The 18,495-nt window shown below is 48.5% G+C and overlaps 1 protein-coding gene across 5 annotated transcripts in view; it reads left to right on the forward strand.

Annotated features, from left to right (window-relative positions):
- Positions 1-3,279: 3,279 nt before the first annotated feature.
- The window catches only part of NPAS1 (neuronal PAS domain protein 1), a 115,485-nt gene continuing 100,269 nt past the window's right edge, over positions 3,280-18,495 (forward strand). The window contains exons 1-2 of one of the 5 annotated variants that reach the window (XM_079985365.1): positions 3,280-3,399; positions 16,274-16,448. In XM_079985365.1, coding sequence (XP_079841491.1) covers positions 16,357-16,448 — 92 coding nt within the window. In that variant the 5' untranslated portion in view covers positions 3,280-3,399; positions 16,274-16,356. Of the gene's footprint in view, positions 3,400-4,435; positions 4,539-16,273; positions 16,449-17,164; positions 17,688-18,495 lie in introns of those variants that run through there. The other 4 variants (XM_079985366.1, XM_079985367.1, XM_079985368.1 and 1 more) reach the window with 4 other exon arrangements.

Below are 18,495 nucleotides of genomic sequence, written 5' to 3' on the forward strand. Positions count from 1 at the left end.
GAATGTTTCAAGAAGTGGCAGAAAGATATATCAAAATTTGTCTGGCAGGGCAAAAAGCCCAGAATTAAATTTAAGATTTTAACTGATGCAAAGGATAGAGGGGGGTTTGCCCTGCCGGACTTAAGACTTTATTATGAATCAGCAGCTTTCTGCTGGTTGAAACACTGGCTACTTCTTGAGAACACTGACATTTTGGACCTGGAAGGGTATGACAATAGTTTTGGTTGGCATGCATACTTATGGTACGACAAGATAAAGGTGTATAAAAGTTTTAAAAACCATATTGTAAGGAAAGCATTGTATAACGTTTGGATTAGATACAAAGATTTGCTGGAAAGTAAAACCCCTAGGTGGGTGTCACCAATGGAAGCTAGGGAAGTAAAAAAGCTTAATATGGATTCTAAATGGCCAAAATATCATGAGATTTTAGAATATGATGGCGAAAGGGTGAAACTTCAGAGTTATGAGAAACTAAAGCCTAAGGTTCGAGATTGGTTGCATTACCATCAGATAAATGAGACATTTAAACAGGACAGGAAAATAGGATTTCAGAAAGAGAAGTCAAAATTAGAAACAGAACTGTTGGAATCCAATACTAAGAACTTATCAAAAATGTATAACTTGTTGCTAAAATGGAATACACAGGATGAAACGGTGAAATCAGCTATGATTAAATGGGCACAAGATATCGGTCATGATATTATGTTTGCTGACTGGGAACAGTTATGGACCACCGGTATTAAATTTACTGCATGTAATGCATTAAGAGAAAATATTATGAAAATGATCTACCGATGGTACATGACCCCAGTCAAGCTTGCAAAAATTTATCATTTGCCTAATAATAAGTGTTGGAAATGTAATGAGACTGAAGGCACTTTCTACCACCTTTGGTGGACCTGCCCAAAGGTTAAAGCTTTCTGGGAAATGATCTATAATGAAATTAAGAAGGTCCTTAAGTGGACCTTTCCTAAGAAACCAGAGGCTTTCCTCTTGGGCATGGTGGGCCAAGTGGTGTCAAGGAAGGATAGGACTTTCTTTATGTATGCCACTACAGCAGCAAGAATTCTACTGGCAAAGTATTGGAAGACGCAAGAACTACCTACTCTGGAAGAATGGCAAACAAAGGTGATTGACTTTATGGGACTCGCCGAGATGACGGGCAGAATCCGGGACCAGGGGAAAGAGACAGTGGAAGAGGACTGGAAGAACTTCAAAATATATCTTAAAAATAATTGCAAAATTGAGGAATGTTAGGATGTCAGGGGGTAAGAAGTAAAGAATTGCAGCAGTAAACAAAAAAAACTTAAGAAATTTTTATGAAAGGGAACTAAGATAATGGACTCAAGGGTTGCTAAAGAATTATTAAACAAGGATGCAGGGATGGGGAGGTATGGGGAAGTCAAAGAAAGAAGGGTAAGAACCGATGAGTATGATGTGATACTGTTTTACATTGTTCTTTATTATATGTGTGGAAATTAATAAAAATTATTATAAAAAAAAAAAAAGGAGTGCCTGGCGTTCTCTGGTCCATGGGGTCACGAAGAGTCGGATACGACTAAATGACTAAACAACAACAACAACAGTTGCCAAGTGGAGTTTTCTGGAGAGAGAGGGTGCCACCACCAAAAAGGCTTTTCACTCCTCATTTGGGGAACCGAAAATGGGCCCCCCAAAATGACTCAGGATTCAGATAGATAAGGTAGGTGGGACAAACTGCCTGGTCCCAAGACAATCCAGGCCAAATTCTGTTGTCGTGTTTATTTTGGTTGTTGTATACCATGGGTAGGCAAACTAAGGCCCGGGGGCTGGATCAGGCCCAATCGCCTTCTAAATCTGGCCCGTGGATGGTCTGGGAATCAGCATGTTTTTACATGAGTAGATTGTGTCCTTTTATTTAAAATGCATCTCTAGGTTATTTGTGGGACATAGGAATTTGTTCATTATTTCCCCCCAAAAAATATAGTCTGGCCCCCACAAGGTCTGAGGGACAGTGGAACGGCCCGCTGCTGAAAAGCTTTGCTGATCCCTGTTGTAGACTAACTTCCATAGGAAAAAGAAACAGAAATTAGAAGAATTAGAATAAATAAATTAGAAGAATTAGAATAAATAAATGGAAAACCCCGAGAGGAGATACTGAGCTTCCTTACCTTAACACAAGGAACAAACCTTTATAGTGAATACTGATTCATTCAAGAGCGCAAGTTAGAGGAATATTTGGCAAATAAAATGTAACTAGCCACAAAGGGGAGCTCCATGATCCAGCAGAAACCCATCTTAAATTCATGTATTTGAGTGCAAACTCTTGGTATGCTCAGAGGCAATTCCAACAACTGGCTTTGCATAAAAGTAAAGAATGATTAAACATCTTTGGTGTTGCTTCTACATTCCTACAGTGCAGGGGGTTGGACTAGATGGCCTTGGGGGGACCCCTCCCTACTCTACAATTCTGATTCTATGGTTTCTGCTCTTCTTTCAATGCATGGACGCTTTTTGGCTTTGGTCTGCACGCATTTCTTCTTCTTCTTTTTGCCAAATAACATTTATCAGTTTTCCCAATTTTGGACAACATCAGTGCCAAATCACATCAAATTTAACACAATCCCCCCCAAAAGTTGATTTCCCGCTTTGCGTCCTAGACGCGTCCCTGCTTTCCCCCGCTGCTTGCTATTACATTTTGATTTCTGACCCCCATTTCCTTCCTTAAATTACAATTACTTATTTTTATTTTTTTTAAAAAAAATCCCTTTCCCATTATCCATCAGCTGTCGATTGATCAACTCCTGCTTGTATATATTCACGCAACAAGAAGCTCTTGCCTTCAAGAACAAAAGGCGGTTATCCATCTTCCTCGCCTGCCCGCTTCGAACCTGCGCGCATTTCCAAAACCTTGTGTGTTTGGTGCGTGCGCGCGTGGAGACGAGCGCCCCTGCGCGCGTGCAGAGCGCCCTGGCCGCTCAACTTCGGCTCGGGCCGACCCCCCCCCCTTTCTTCTCCCTCTCCCTCTCCCCCTCCCCGTCCAGTCGGCGGAGGGGCGGAGGCGGCATCAGTATGCGCAGCGCCGCGCCCGCTCATCACCATGTGAAAGGCAGCCGCGCCGGCGGCGCCTGCTGCTTCTGCACCCGCTCCAGCCAGAGCGCAGCGCAGCCGGGGCTCGCCGGGGCGGACGCGCCTTCGCCGGCCGGCCGGCCCGCCCGCCTGGCCTCCCTCCCCTTCCTCGTGCGCGCCTGCCCCCTCGATCGCCCGCTCTATGGCGGAGCCTCCCCGCCGGGCCGCCCCGAGGCCGCGCTGGACGGGCAGCTCCCGGCGGGGGCGTCCCGGGCGCGGGGAGGAGGAGGAGGAGGAGGCGGGCGCCGCCGCCGCCGCTTCTTCTGCTTGTGCTGCCATCATGCGCGCCCGGTGAGTGAGACGCGGGCAGCCCGGCGCGCCCCGACGAGCCCCCGGCGGCCCCGGAGCGGAGCACGTGCGCGCCGGGCGCCTTGGGGTGGGGTCGTCGGGGAAAGTTTGGGGGCGGACTGGAGGGGGGATCCGAGAGCGCTGGAGCGGGAGGCGAGGTGGTTGGGGGAGGGTGAGGGTTCAGGGGCGAAAAGTTTTTGGGGAGGGTGAGAAGATTGGGGGGAGAAAGGGGGCGAGGGGGCGCAGGAAAGCTTTCCTGAAGGCTGGAGCCGCCTTTTGGGGGAGCCCCTCGACGGGGTTTGGGGTGGGGAGCGGAAAGACGCTTGTGAAGAAAGTGGGACGGAGGCGCGAAGTTGGGACTGGGTGGAGAATCTAGAAGGGGACGGGACCCCACAGGGTCATCCAGCTCAACCCCCTGCAATGCAGGAAGCGAGGGGGTTTCGATGGAGGCTGCCTGAAAGTGGGTGCACCTACTTTTTTACATGGGGGGTGGTGGTGGTGGAGGGAGTGGTGCGGCTACCCTGAAGCTGTGACCTGGCTCGTCTGAATTGTCTGGAGCAGCGGTGATGTCTCAGATAATGGCGGGGAGATTCCCCCATATAGGAAGGGAGCACAAAGTTCCTAGTGGGGGTGGATGTCTCCCTGAAGGGGGGTGGGGGCTTGATGAGAGGTTCCTGGGGTCACGTGACTTGCATTAGGCACTGGGTGGGTACCCATAGATGGGTCAAGCTGTTGTGAAGGAATGTCTGATGTCTCCTTCCCTTGGTTTGCCTGGGAATGCAGAGTCAAAGCCTTTGGGAGTCCAGCCTCCTTGCAGTCCCGGAGCTGGATGGTGGCGCTTGGCTGCTTCCTGGCTGCGCTGCCGGGTCCCTCTGCCCCTTGGCAGAGATGTTCTCTGCCCTCGATTCTGTGGGGTCCTCTTTCCATTTCCCCCAGTGTGGTGCTTTTCTCTGGTGCTTTCCCTGTGTCCAACTTCCGATAAGATTGAGGCTTGGAGGGGTGGGGTGAGTCCTCTCCTCCCCCCACTTCAGAAGAAGCAAGGCAACCCCCGTAATTCTTGCTTGAACCCCATTATCCAGGGTGGTGGGTTCAGTGAGTGACTTAACAGGAGCTTTTTACAGGATCCAGCCAAAGCAAAAAAGGTAAGTGAGAAGTTTGCTTCCTGTAAATTCTGGCCTGGCATGTTCCTCTCCCCTTATCTTTCTGGGGTGCCAAAGAGCAAACTGCGGGCATCTTGTCTGGTGACTTCTGTGTTTGCCCAGAGTGGGCTGCATGGTCCCAGCCTTGCTTTGTGCCAAACTTGAGGGCTTTTCTCCCTGTGCGGAGGAGGGGGGGAAACAATTGTTGCTTGCTTTTTGCTCCACCAGAAGCAAAAGATGGACATGAGCAAATAAATAAATCGACTCGCCGTTGAATAGTCAACTAGGCAAACACCCTGGTGAAATCTGAATCAGCCGGAAGTGCATCACCAGCCCCCAATTTGGCCCTTGAGGTTCTGAATCATGGCCACTGTTTTCTATGATACCTTCTCTGCACTGAGCCAAGAATTGGTTAATTCTGTGAAAGAGGTGCTGGGACTGAAGCTTTGCTGGCTGCTTTCTCCCCCTCTCAGCTGTGGGCGTCTGGAGTGTCGTGAGCAGGGAGGGGAAAGGCACTCTGCACGTGTTCAGAGGTTGCAGCCTCCATTCACCGCAACTTTGCCTGTCCAAGCGCTGACCGTAGAAAACAGGTTTGCAGGTTTTGAGTGCTGGGGTCAAAGGAGCACCCAGCTGCTTGGCTTTTCTTGATCTGATCTCTCAAAGTCTTGCTGTTCCTTGATCCCCACTGCAAAAGGGTTGCAGCAGCAGCAGCATTGGTGGCTAGTTACACGGGTTTTCAGGAGCCCGGCCAGAATTGCAAAGCTCAAGTCTGGACAGGGGTCTCGGCTGAGTTGGTTGGATCCTCACGAAAGAAGATGTTGTCCTGACAGAGTTTCCAGCTGTGGAAAGGGATGCTTTCGGGTTTTTTTGCTTAGGGCAGAAGCAAAGCGAGGGAACTCAGACCTCGCAGTGTGTGCATTTGTTCCTGAGATCCAAAGGTGACGTTTTGGAAGCAGTGCTCCAGGTTTAGCTGGGCTTTTGTGGAAGGAATGCAGGTGTCAAAAAGTGTTTGGGTTGCAGAGTTTCAGAATCTGGTTGCATGCAGGTATACAGATTGGGTGTCTTGTTTGGAGCTTCTGCCAAAACCTGGATGTTGAGGGCTTCGGAGAGCTCAGGGATAACTAAAACCAGAGCAGAAAGCTCTGGAGAGTTGCCTTTATCCTTGCTATCATTTTCAGGGACTCGTTATAACACAGGTGTGTGTCCCTTTCTCGCTTCCGCACCTTTAACTGGGCTTGTGAAACAGTCACATATTGGACTGCTTTTTGGCCAGCTAGTATTACTTCTGACCAAGAATGTAGGAAGCTGCCTGTTGGTCCACTTAACTCAGTGTTGTCTACACTGACCGGCAGTGGCTCAGCCAGGAGTCTTTTCCAGCCATGAATTGAACCCAGGACCTTTTGCATGCCCCAGGGTGGGGTGGGGAGGAGGGGAAAGCCTCCCCATGTTTCCATCAGGCCTTCAGATGTTCTAGAAGTGATGGGCGGTGTGTTTGATGGCGGACGTTTCAGCCTTGTGTGCTACACTTCCCTTCGAGTCTGGGCTGCCAGCAGGAAACTCTCTTGTAAAAATTATTTTAGGAGCTAGCAGAACTTTTCTTCAACCCTGACCCCCCCCCCAATTTTTGATTAAAACTGCAGAAATGGTTTGTATTCTTTAAAAAAACCAATCTCCCCCTTTCTTACTTGCCAGGTTTAAAAAGAAAGGGTTTGCCGTTTCTGGCAAAGTGTGCTCTGTGCCGCCCAGCCCCCTGCCAGTTTTTGTTGGGGTGGGGGCATCGGCGCAGGTTTGTCTCAGGGCCAGATTGAAGGCAGGCTCAGCGGTAGAGCATCTACCTTGTGTGGAGAAGGTCTCTAATTCAGTCCCCAGCAGGTGAGACCAGGAAAGGTCTCTTTCTAGTTGCAACCCTGGATAGCAGCTGCCAGTCTGTGTAGGCAGCACTGAGCTAGGTGGACCCAAGTCTGTGGGGCAGCTTCTAAGAGCCGGATGTGGTTGAAGAGATGCTTTGCTGGCCAATTAAACAGGTTGGGCAGACTTCCTGAAACCACACCAAAACCTTCTCAGCCTGCTTTCAAATCCCCTCCGGTTTCAGGGCACAGGAAGGGAGACCCTCACATCCCTGAGCTCTCTGAGATGAAAGCTGCATCTGAGTTGTGGAGCACAGTGGCCCTAGGAAGAAGCCAAATGCATCAGAATACTTTGAGGGGCTCTATGTGGAATGAATGGTTCCTTTGGAATGAATGGGAGACCCTTGTCCTCCAGGGGCTTTGCTCCCTTGTCGCTGCTGTCAGAGATGGTGGCGTGAATGATTTTGGTAGAGTGCAACCCAGCGTTTCCTAATCCCCATTTCTCAGCTGGGTGTCTTCTCTGCCACTTGGGGCGTGTTTCTGGGCAAAGGGGCATTTATTTCCCTTTCGTTTTCTGCCTTGTATACCGATCCTGAATTTCTCTCTCTGAGTGAAAGTCTTTATGCAATCAAAACACCGCCAGATCCTTGCATAAGAGGGAGTTGGCAGGCAGCAGGTACGACATGACTTGACCCTTGATTTGGAGGGGCAGAGTAGACTGAAGAGTAACAGGGAGGAGAGATGCAATGGAGTGTCCTGGAAGAAGGCATGACTGGCTGGACAGCAACACACTGCGCTGCAACTTTTTGTTGCAGGGTCCGCTTGTTTATTTCTTTCCATCAAATCCTGGCTTTATGCCACAACTCTTTTTCAAGCCTTGCATGTGTTTTCAAAACCGCTTGGGCTTTCTTTAATTTCCCGTGTTGTTTGAACAACCGCCCCCCCCTCCAACTTTCTCTGCCGTGCTTGGGACAGTCTCTCTGGAGGTCTGGCCCCAAACATTTCATTGTCCCATCAGCTGTGGGTGTTTGGAGGGGTGCTTTTCAGATCCCTCTCAGTGTTGCAAAGGATGCTGCCGACTGAGCACGTTCCGCAAGTTGCACTCTCCGTTCTCTGTGGCTTTGCAAGGGACGATGGGGTGTGTGCACCCCAGGAATCGTGCTTTGCTTCTCTGCACCTCCAAAAAATCTTGTCTCGCTTTAGCGATAGTCCCGGCGTTGCTCATAAACCTGGGAAATTCTGGTCTTGTGACTGCTTAAAATGTTTGCCGCTAGGAATGTGATATCGGTGTTTCAAAGAAAGCTTTCCTCCTAGCTCTTTTGGCTACTTTATCTCTTCTCAGGGTTTTTTTTTTTTTTGGTGCAGTGAAGCGCTGCCGTGCCAATAATCTTTAAGCTGCCTACCTACCTGAACTCCCCTTTGGAAACTAATTTGTGTGCCCTTCTGCTCTTCCTCGGCGCCCTCTGCAGGGTGATCTCCCCCCAGTTGCAGGCTGCCTTTCCCCCAGTCTTCCCCCTCGTCCTAGTTAGTCGCTTTCCTCCCTTTTGTTGTCATGGCTGTCGCTGGCGCACCAAACAGATTCACCTTTCAAAAAAAAACACACCCCACCTTCCTGGCCTGAACGTTTCAGGCGTGCACAAGTCCCCGATGGAGTGGGTCTCCCTCCTCTCCCCCCCAAAAAAAAACACCCCGCCTTCTTCTCCAAAGTCTCCTGGCGCCCCAGCCCTTTCCATGCCATCCTCAACATGCAAAGGTGTTTAACCGGCAGGCCTGCGAGGGCATTGGTATGCGCGGTGCGCAGCGTCTATTGATGATCTTGATTTTATATGCGAGAGAGGTGTGGGTTTTGTATTGGTATGTGCGAGAGGGTGCTGGTGCAGTTGTGCGTGCTTCTGGATCGGTATGCGTGGGCACTCACGCATCGAATGCGGGGAGGAGGAGGAGAAAGGAGAGGCTTGGGGTGTGTGTGCCCCCCCCCCTCCGGAGCCTGCCTGGCAGAGCCGACTCTATGCTGATGCTTGAAAAAGAATCACTTTTTGCTCCTGCTTTCTTGAATTCCCAGCCACTGCAGATAATACTTATTTTCAGCTTTTCCGATAGACTGTTCGGCACAGCTGGGCCAAACTGGGCAGCCTTCCTCCTCTTCTGGCGAATTGCATCCCAGGGCGAGAAGTTTATTTGGCACAGTCCAAGAGGGCTTGGATGTCGCGAGCCTCTTCTTGGTTAGGTTGTCGCTTTGAAACCGAGGTTGTTGTTGTTGTTTAGTCGTGTCCGACACTTTGTGACCCCATGGACCAGAGCACGCCAGGCACTCCTGTCTTCCACAGCCTTCCTCAGTTTGGTCAAACTCATGCTGGTAGCATCGAGAACACTGTCCCACCATCTCGTCCTCTGTCGTCCCCTTCTCCTTCTGCCCTCCATCTTTCCCAACATCAGGGTCTTTTCCAGGGAGTCTTCTCTTCTCATGAGGCGGCCAAAGTCTTGGAGCCTCAGCTTCAGGATCTGTCCTTCCAGTGAGCACTCAGGGCTGATTTCCTTCAGAATGAAGAGGTTTGATCTTCTTGCAGTCCATGGGACTCTCAAGAGTCTCCTCCAGCACCAGAATTCAAAAGCATCCATTCTTCGGCGATAAGCCTTCTTTATGGTCCAGCTCTCACTTCCATACATCACTACTGGGAAAACCATAGCTTTTACTATACGGACCTTTGTTTGGAAACTGAGGTTAGCTGAGGTTAAGCAGAATGAGGATGTGCAGTCTGTTTAAACCAGGCCTTGGCAACCAGGTGCCCTGCAGACTGTTTGGAGTACAACTCTCACAGCTGGGCCGCCCCCGGCCAATCCTTATGGTACACTGCCTCTGGTTTTGGAGTCTCTATTCTTAACCAGTGTGGCCAGTCACTTAAGTAGAGTCCTGCTGGATCAGGCAGTGTTAGAAACTCAAATATTTAAGCTGACTGCTAAATGGCACCTTAGACCTAGGTTATGGTCCCAAAACGGAATGTCTGGGCACTTTTTAAAAAAACTATAGAATTTATCATCATCATTATTCTTATTCTTATTCTTATTAATTTTATTTCTATACCGCTTTGTATTTTAAAGAAAACACCTCAAACCGGGTTACAGCACATTGACACATCAAACAAAACTACCCAGAATAAAACAAATTCAAGCCTTCAGGAAAATATTTCAGATCCTCCTCTCAGTGACACTTCGCTTTCCCCACATTTAATTTACCTTCTTGGTTTATAGAGCTGCCCCATAGCAGAAGGACTCTAGGAAGGCAGTGTGGTGTAGTGGTTAGAGTGTCGGACTGGGAGCTGGGAGATCAGGGTTGAAATCCCCACCCAGCCATGAAGTTCGCTGGGTCACCTAGGACCAGTCACAGCCTCTTAACCTTCCTTATAGGGTACTACTTTGTAGAAACAGATGGAATATAAATGCAGCAAATAAGCTCTTTCTGCTTAACTGCTTAAGAAAGCTGGAGAGGCCAGCCGGATCATTTCTGATACTTTTGTCCCTGTGATACTTTCGTTGTCTGACTGGGACAGAGGTCTCTGCCTGATATGTAAGGGGGAGCAGGGCAGATGGCAGTCGCCAAGCGGTGAGGGTAAGGCCCTTTGTGCATGCCCAGAGGTACAGTTCCGAAAGTACGAGGCCCGGGAGCCTGTGGCCCTCCCGTTGTTTGGCCAGCCTCCAGTTCCTGTAATTCCTGATGGTTGGGCATGGTGGCTGGAGCCATTGGGAGTCCAACAGCATTTGGAGAGTGCAGAATCCCGACCCCTGCGATATATTATTACTTTGGATTGCCCGGATGTTTTGTTCACTCTTGCCCAGCCATACAGGTAGAAGCTTGCAAGGGAAAATGGAAAAAGAGGTGACTTCTTTTACTGGTGGTACCACTTTTTTGTTATTCAAAGTGCTTGGCAATCCTTCGCTTTTTTACCCCTGATATCCTGGAGGATTGTGTGTCAATCATCCATGCCATGGTTAATTTTAGGCTTGGCTACTGCCCTATATTCCACATGGGGCTGCCCTTGAAGACAGTTCAGAAACTACAAATGGGGGGAGAGGAAACCCACTAATATATTTAGATGTATTTTTACAGTGGGGAAACTGAGCTTGAGAGCTAGTGACTTAGCCAAGGCTGACTCCACAGGATAAATTTGAACTCTGGTCTCCGGGGCCCACCCTGAAATCCCTTGTGCCCCCTTTGTGCCCCCTTTTTATTGTCTCCAAAGAATATGGCGATGTGCTCGATTTATTTATATTTTATTTTTAGGAAGGTCTCCTTCTCTCTGGGTTTTTACTGCCAGCTCTGTGGATTTTTAATTATAACTCCAGCAAAGGGAGTCAGCGATAATTGAGCTAAATTTGTGTCATAGTTTATGCTAATAATTTTTTTTTTTTTTTTGCAATTAGTGGCTTTTTAGCAAGATTCTTCTCTCGAGCTCAGCTTCTTGCTGCTCGGAGAGTTTGTCAGCCCTGCAGTTTTCCATTCTTCCCTCTGCGCTGCTTCCTCCCACCCTAGTAATACAAACTTGTTTTCTTGCAGAGAGCTCTTGGTACAAATGAAGAGCTATTTCATGGCCTCTTTTCTGCATCCCAAAAGGCAGATTTCTCTCTCCTCCCCCGCCCCCCCCCCCCGGTGTCATACGACTTTTCTATATGTCTCTTTCCCTAAATTAATGTGAGTGTAAATATGTATACTTTCAAAAAATTGACTGTATAGGCAGCTCAGCAGTATAACTCTCTCTGAGCTGTTTCCCAGCAAGGAGCAGAATAGCAAATCCAAAATTCAAGGCACGACTAGGGCAGGATTAAATTCGCTGCTTCTCCAGCTTCAGCTGAGGGCTAGCGGATCTCATGCCCTGCTTGTGCACTTTTGGGGTGGCCAGGCGAGAAGAGGGTGCTACACTAGGGGGGGTCTCCTTTGGCCTGATCCAGCTAATGGGGACTCTAAAGGTCAAGGGACCCCTGACCATTAGGTCCAGTTGCGGACGACTCTGGGGTTGTGGCGCTCATCTCGCTTTATTGGCCGAGGGAGCCGGCGTACAGCTTCTGGGTCATGTGGCCAGCATGACTAAGCTGCTTCTGGCGAACCAGAGCAGCGCACAGAAATGCCGTTTACCTTCCCGCTGGAGTGGTACCTATTGATCTACTTGCACTTTGATGTCCTTTCAAACTGCTAGGTGGGCAGGAGCAGGGACCAAGCAACGGGAGCTCACCCCGTCGCGGGGATTCGAACCGCCAACCTTCTGATCGGCAAGTCCTAGGCTCTGTGGTTTAACCCACAGCGCCACCCGAGTCCCTGACCCCTGCCCTAGGGACATCCTATTCCATACCCTCCAACATTTCTGCAATGAAAATAGGGACGTCCTAAGGAAAAGCATGACGTTCCAGGATCAAACCAGAAACCGGGACGGCTTCTGCAAATCTGGGACTGTCCATGGAAAATTGGGATACTTGGAGGATTCTGGCAGATGTGCCATGCACACAGCATCTTACGTTGCATGAGGTCTGCCTCCTTTGGGGTTCTGCCATGCCCCTCCACCCCACCCAATGTGGTCAAGGGTTTTCCTTCCAGCTGGGCCTCATCTCCAATTGCCGGGTGCGCCGAGAGCTCACCCCGTTGCGTTGATTCGAACCGCCAACCTTCTGATCGGCAAGTCCTAGGTTTAACCCATAGCGCCACCCGCGTCCCCATGGGGACTCTACTGATGTCCTTATCCAGGACTGAAAGTGGGCGGAGCAACAAATATGACCTTTCATAGGAGAGATCGTAGAATTGTAAAGTTGGAAGCAGGGTTTGAAATTAGCCGGGCGCCAGGTGCATTTTGCGCCTAAAGATTCTCCATTTGCGAGCACCTCAAAAAGTCTGGGTGCCATTCTTTTACACCTGGCTGACACTCAAGCATTACTGAAACGTATGTGCTTTGAAGCCTTGAAGTATACATTAAGGATAGACAATATCTTAAGGAGTTTAACAATAAAGAGTAGAGCCTTTTGAAAACTGAAGTTTGCCACCAATATTATTTTTTTGTAAACACCAAATTAAACATGCCTTAACAATTTCTGATCAAAATTTGATATTAACAATGTGTCTCTTATGTGAATTGCCTATTAGTCCATGCTTATCGAAATAATAAGTAAAAAGTCTTGCCGACCCTCCACAAATGGCGACTAGATCTGTTTAGGCGCCGACAACCCAGGTCCCAGAAGCCATTTGGCTCCTAGTTTTTCTATCCCAGTTTCTAACACTGGCTAGAAGGGACCTCAATCAAACAAAAGGCCTGTTGTTGTTGTTATTATTATTATTATTAAAATTTATATACCACGCTTCATCAAAAGGTCTCAGGGCGGTTCATATAAAAAATACAAGATGAAACACAAGTAAACTATTAAACCAAAACAACAAAACAATAACCCCCCTCTTCCCACGGATACCTTTAAAACACTGTAGGATAATCATCAGCCAAGAAAAGTTTTCACCTGGCACCTAAAAATATATAATGAAGGCGCCAGGGGAGCCTGTCTGGTGAGAGCGTTCTACAAACGGGGAGCCACTGAAGAAAAGTCCCTGTTCTCTTGTGGTCACCCTCCGGTCCTCATGTGGAGGAGGCACATGAAGAAGGGCCTCAGATGGTGATTGCAGGGTTGGGGGGGAAGTGTTATAAGTAGCTGGTTCTTTACCTTTCTCGCCCTGATCTGGCCACAGTGATCCATGTGACGGTCACCTTCAGGCTTGATTATTGTAACTCGCTCTACGCAGAGCTGCCCTTGAAGCTGACCCAGAAATTCCAGCAGGTGCAGAATGCCGCAGCGAGGCTCCTTACGGGGTCTTTGCCGCGGGACCACATTCATCCAGTGCTTTACCAGCTGCACTGGCTCCCGGTGGAGTACAGGGTCAGGTGCTGGTTTTAACCTTTAATGCCCTATACGGCCTAGGACCCTCATACCTACGGGACCGCCTCTCCTGGTATGCCCCGCGGAGGACCTTACGGTCCGCAAATAATAATATCTTGGAGGTCCCGGGCCTCAGGGAGGTTAGGCTGGCCTCAACCAGAGCCAGGGCCTTTTTGGCTTTGGCCCCAGCCTGGTGGAACGCTCTGTTGCAGGAGACCAGGGCCCTGCGGGACTTGACATCCTTCCGCAGGGCATGCAAGACAGAGCTATTCTGCCTGGCCTTTGACCCCCATCTGTGGGCCCCTGTAAGTTACCTCTTTGGCCCCACCAGAGCCAGGGCCTTTTTGGCTTTGGCCCCAGCCTGGTGGAACGCTTTATTGCAGGAGACCAGGGCCCTGCGGGACTTGACACCCTTCCGCAGGGCCAACCTGGATAGCTGGCCCTGAGGAATACTTGAGGTTCCCGACCCCTATGGTTGTAATTCGTGGGCAGTCATTTAATTTTATCCGGGTTCTAATTTTTAAGCTGTATTTTAATCAATTGTTTGGTTGTGTTTTAATGTATTTGATATTTGATGTTAGCTGCCCTGAGCCCGGTCTTTGGCCGGGGAGGGCGGGGTATAAATAAAAATTTACTTACCTATATGGAGTCCAGTGTGTCGTCCTCCCGCAATTCCACAGGTGTCAGTCACAGGTGCCCCAGGTACCTCTACTGTCACACTGCTGCTTCCCAGCCACTGGCATTCTAAGGTAGACTGCTTCTGAATCGGTAGGTTCCATCTGGACCATTGTGGCGAATCGCCATCCACAGACCCCCTGCTCCATGAATTTGTTGAATCTGTCATCCGCCATCAGATTCTGTGAAACAGGATTAGGGAACCTTGGGCAGCGTGGCCCTCCAGGCTTCTCTATGTGGCCTTGGAATATTCCCTAGGACCCACCCTTTCACTGGCCCTGTTTCGCAGCCCAACTGTTTTGCCTGGCTGTACTGTGTCTTTGAACTCTGCTCTAATATTAAAGGAAGACAGAGAGGCGAGTGCAAGTGTCTGTAGAAACTAGCCTACCTTCTAAGTGCAAAAGCCAAATTCATGGCCCCACCCCCTTTTGCTTCCATGTGGCCCCTTGGGAGAGGAATAGGGCCCTTGGGTGAAAAGCGGTTCCCCAATCTGGAATTAAAATTTGTTTCCCAAGTTCGGTTGATTTGCAGCCTGAAGTGGGCTATTTCCTGCTATTTCCTGCTGGAAAATAAGCGCATTGCATGGGGGTTGGGCTAAATGACCTTTGGTGTCCCTTCCAAGAATGTGGCCTGGTAGTTTGGACAAAGGCAGGAGCGGGTGTTCACCCATGGCCACCTTGAGGAGCTGGGGGAAAGCCCATCGTGGAACCCAGAGGCTGTCGCCATGCAGAGCCAAGTCAGATGAGGCGGCAGAGTTTTTCCTCTGCAAAGCGTTTTTGCAAACAAATCACAGCAGGTTCCGCCGCAATTCACGCTGGGCTGGGACGTACGAAGCCACGTACGGCAGGTGCAATGTTGGGGGGTGCCAGAGAAGTAAGTGCACCCCATTGTCACAGGGCAGGTTCTGAAATGTGTAGAAAAATTCCCGGCATTTCAGTTGACTAGCCGGTGCATGCGCTGCTGAAATAATAATAATAATAATAATAATAATAATAATAATAATAATTTATACCCCGCCCCCCCCAGCCAAGGCCAAGCTCAGAGCGGCTTACAAGCAATAATAAAAACAAGCTGAATGATTGCAACTTAAAAACAAAATTAAAATACAACATTAAAATATTGAAACATTAAAATATTAAAATGTAGCCTCATCGCAGGAGGAGAAATATTGAAACCAACCCCCCCATTTCTGAAATCATGGCACAGGGCACTTTTTTATGATAACTGGAGTAAACGTGCTGCCAGTCACTGTCGGGAAATATTTTTCTTTCCAGTTCTGGATGACTGTTAATGCACCAGGACAAAAACGTTTTCATGTTTGCCCTTCGCTCTCAGACTTTGCCGTTTGATTGGCTCAAGCGGGGGGCGAGGGGCCTGCAGGGTGGTTGGACTCCCATCAGTCAGCGTGGCCAACGCTCAGGGACCATGGGATCGTAGAATTATAGGGGGTCATCTAGTCCAACCCCCTGCAGTGCAAGGGGGCATTCAGCAGCATCTGAATGGTTCCTTACCTCTGGACAGAATAATAATAATAATAATAATAATTAATAATAATAATTTATTTGTACCCCGCCCATCTGGCTGGGTTTCCCCAGCCATTCTGGGCGGCTTCCACAGAAACCAAAAATACATTAAAATGTCACACATTAAAAGAAACTTTTGTTGATTACTCTGCTGATTGAGACTTAACAGATCAAATTTAATGTTTAAGGGCATGAGGACTAGAAACCTGGGTGCTGTTTTTTGGCACTGATTTTGAAAAGATTCTGGATCTCGCACTGGGCACTCAATTCTTCTCTTTTGGGCTGGTGTGTGTGTGAGTGTGTGAGAGAGAATATACATAGCACTGATACAGTTTTGGCTCCAAGTGACTGCAGTGTGAAAATGGCGTTCACAGGAGGAAGTAAAAAGATCTGCATATTCCAGAGATGCTGAATTTGGTGTTGGCTTTTCCTTGTGCTTAGATTTAGTTGCTCAAAATGTTCTTTGAGGGAGGCTTCGATAACAAAAAAAAACCCCCAACAAAACTTTGTGTACAGCCTACCAGCGGTGTGACTTATAATTCTCTGGCAAGGAGGATTTTAATGTTTCATATACAGGCTGGGGCCTGAGACCTGCAGGTACAGGGCAGTATACAAATTTAACAGATAGATGGAGATTTCAGTCTCCAGCCTGGTATCCAGAGATCTCGCCATTGAACCCGCGCCAGTTGCAAAACTCTCCTGGTGCCTGGGGAATTTTGAACACTGGGGAGAAGAAAGGCGAGAGCAGGGGACCCCCCCCATTGTAACCCCAATTTCCCTCTTTTTCCAGAAGGTTGTGGCCTTCCCTAACGGAAACCAGCCATCGGAGGACGCGTTGAGGCTGCCCCGAAATCGGATGGTTCCGGGGTTGAGATGGCAGCCCTGTACGGCAGCGAGGTGAAATGCGTCAGCGTGGAATGGGATTTCCTGCAAGGCTTATTAGTGAAGAACCAGCCAGTGCCTTGGTAAGATGCCTCCTGTTTACTGCCTCCCTTCTTGGGGCTACTGGGCATAATATTTCATAGCCGCTGTGGCATGGATTGCGGAGATCTTGAGTTCAAGTCTTTGCTCGGTCATGAAGCTGCTCCCTCTTGAACCTGAGCCTACCTGGACTAATTTAGCCAGCTAGCCCTGGTGATCATCTAATGTTTATTGGATGGATTTCCCCCCAAATTGATTTTTGAATTCTGAATTTATTGTTATTCACGTTTTATACTGTATTTTATGCTGTTTTTTGTTGCATCAATTCATAGCTGTCAATGTTTCCCTTTTTATAAGGGAAATTCCCTTATTCCGAATAGGATTCCTCGCAAGAAAAGGGAAAAGTTGTCAGCTACGCATCAATTAAGTGCTTTAAATTTGTTGTTAGCTGCCCTGAGCCCGGTTTTCTGAACCGGGAAGAGCGGGGTATAAATAAAAAAAATTAGAGTGCTGTGGCCGGCTCTTCTGCTGCAGGCAGCTCTGCTCCGCGAGATGGTGAGGTGGCCGGCCGGCCGGCTCCTCCCTCCTGCGCGCCTGGGACTGGGCAACCGGGGTGTGTGTGTGTGTGCGCTGGGCGGATTTTGCACCCGGCGCCGCATATGCTTAAAACAGCCCTGCTTGGAGGGTTAGCTGGGGCAAACACCCACCCACCCACATGAGCCACCCTGAACTCCTTAGAAAGCAGTCTTTGCCGTCCAGGCGTCCTGGACTACAACTCCCATCAGGCCCTGCAAGCCCTCAGTTCCTTCTGTCCATTTTGTGGTGCTCCCTAGTTCTAAAGAAAGGTCTGGCAAGAGCCAAAGGCGGCAGTCTCATGTCGAGCAATGAGGATTATGGACGCATGGCTTGACTGCGTGTGACAGGCCAAACCTACACCACGCATTTAAAGCACAGGCTTGGCTCCCCCCAAAGAATCCTGGGAGCTGTAGTTTGCTGAGAGTTGTCTGGGGACCCCCTATTCCCTTCACAGAACTAGCATTCCCAGAGTGGTTTTACAATCCATCCCTCCTCCCAGGGAATTCTGGGAATTGTCGCTCTCTGAGGTGAATACAGGCGTCCCCTAACAACTCTCAGCACTCTTGTCAAGCTACACTTCCCAGAATCCTTTGCGGGAAGCCATGTTTGTTTAAAGAGGCAGCAAAGTTCTTTAAATGTGTGGTGCAGGTCAGGGTGGATTTGATTTAAATCAAATCGATTTACATCACGATTAAAATCACTAGTCAGTAAGACTTGATTTAAATCTTTTTTTTTTTTTTACAGAAAGAATCATTCTTGCTGGTATAATCTTAATACAGTGGACCCTCTGGATACGAATGTAATTCTTTCCAGGGGTCCGTACGTACCCCGAAAAATCCGCAACTTTTCTGGTGTACTTTATTGGAAGGAGAAAAATAATCTTTTCCTTAATAACAATTTAAACAATTTATTTAACTAAAACAATAACATTATAGCATATGTATCCATGTTTGTTAACTGACATGGTTAAACAATTTTTTTTAAAAAAAACACAACAACCTTAGGCTGAGTTTTAGCACACATGAAAAACTTAAAACAAATCCTTATTTACTGATGGATAGCCTTTGGACTATAATGTAACTTAAATAGAAAACGATCTTTAGAAAGATTTTCCCTCCAAAAGCACTTTATTTTAAAAATCCAATTAAAAAAAAAGGTTTTTCCTTTTTTTTTTTAAAAAAAAAAACCCTATTGATTTTTATCCACCCTGGTACAGGTGTCTCCTCTGAGACATTTCATACAATATAACCACCATCTTTCTCTTAGTATTTTGAACAGGAACCTCTGAGGAAAAGTGGGGGCTGGGGGAACAAATGGAAACCCTTTTGCGCTTCTCGCAGAAGCGGGATTCCTGGACTGGATGACCACTGGGGTTCCTCTACAACAATTCTATGAGTTTTAAGTGTACCTTGTCGGCCTTTTCTGCCATTCATGGCTGGTCCTGCCGTTCCATGAGCGGTTTAATGGCCGGCAAAGTCTTTCTATCCTGTCGGTTGGCATTTGGTCAGGGCAGGC

Source organism: Podarcis cretensis, assembly GCF_951804945.1.
Source record: "Podarcis cretensis genome assembly, chromosome: 8".
In the NCBI taxonomy this organism is placed as follows: domain Eukaryota; kingdom Metazoa; phylum Chordata; class Lepidosauria; order Squamata; family Lacertidae; genus Podarcis; species Podarcis cretensis.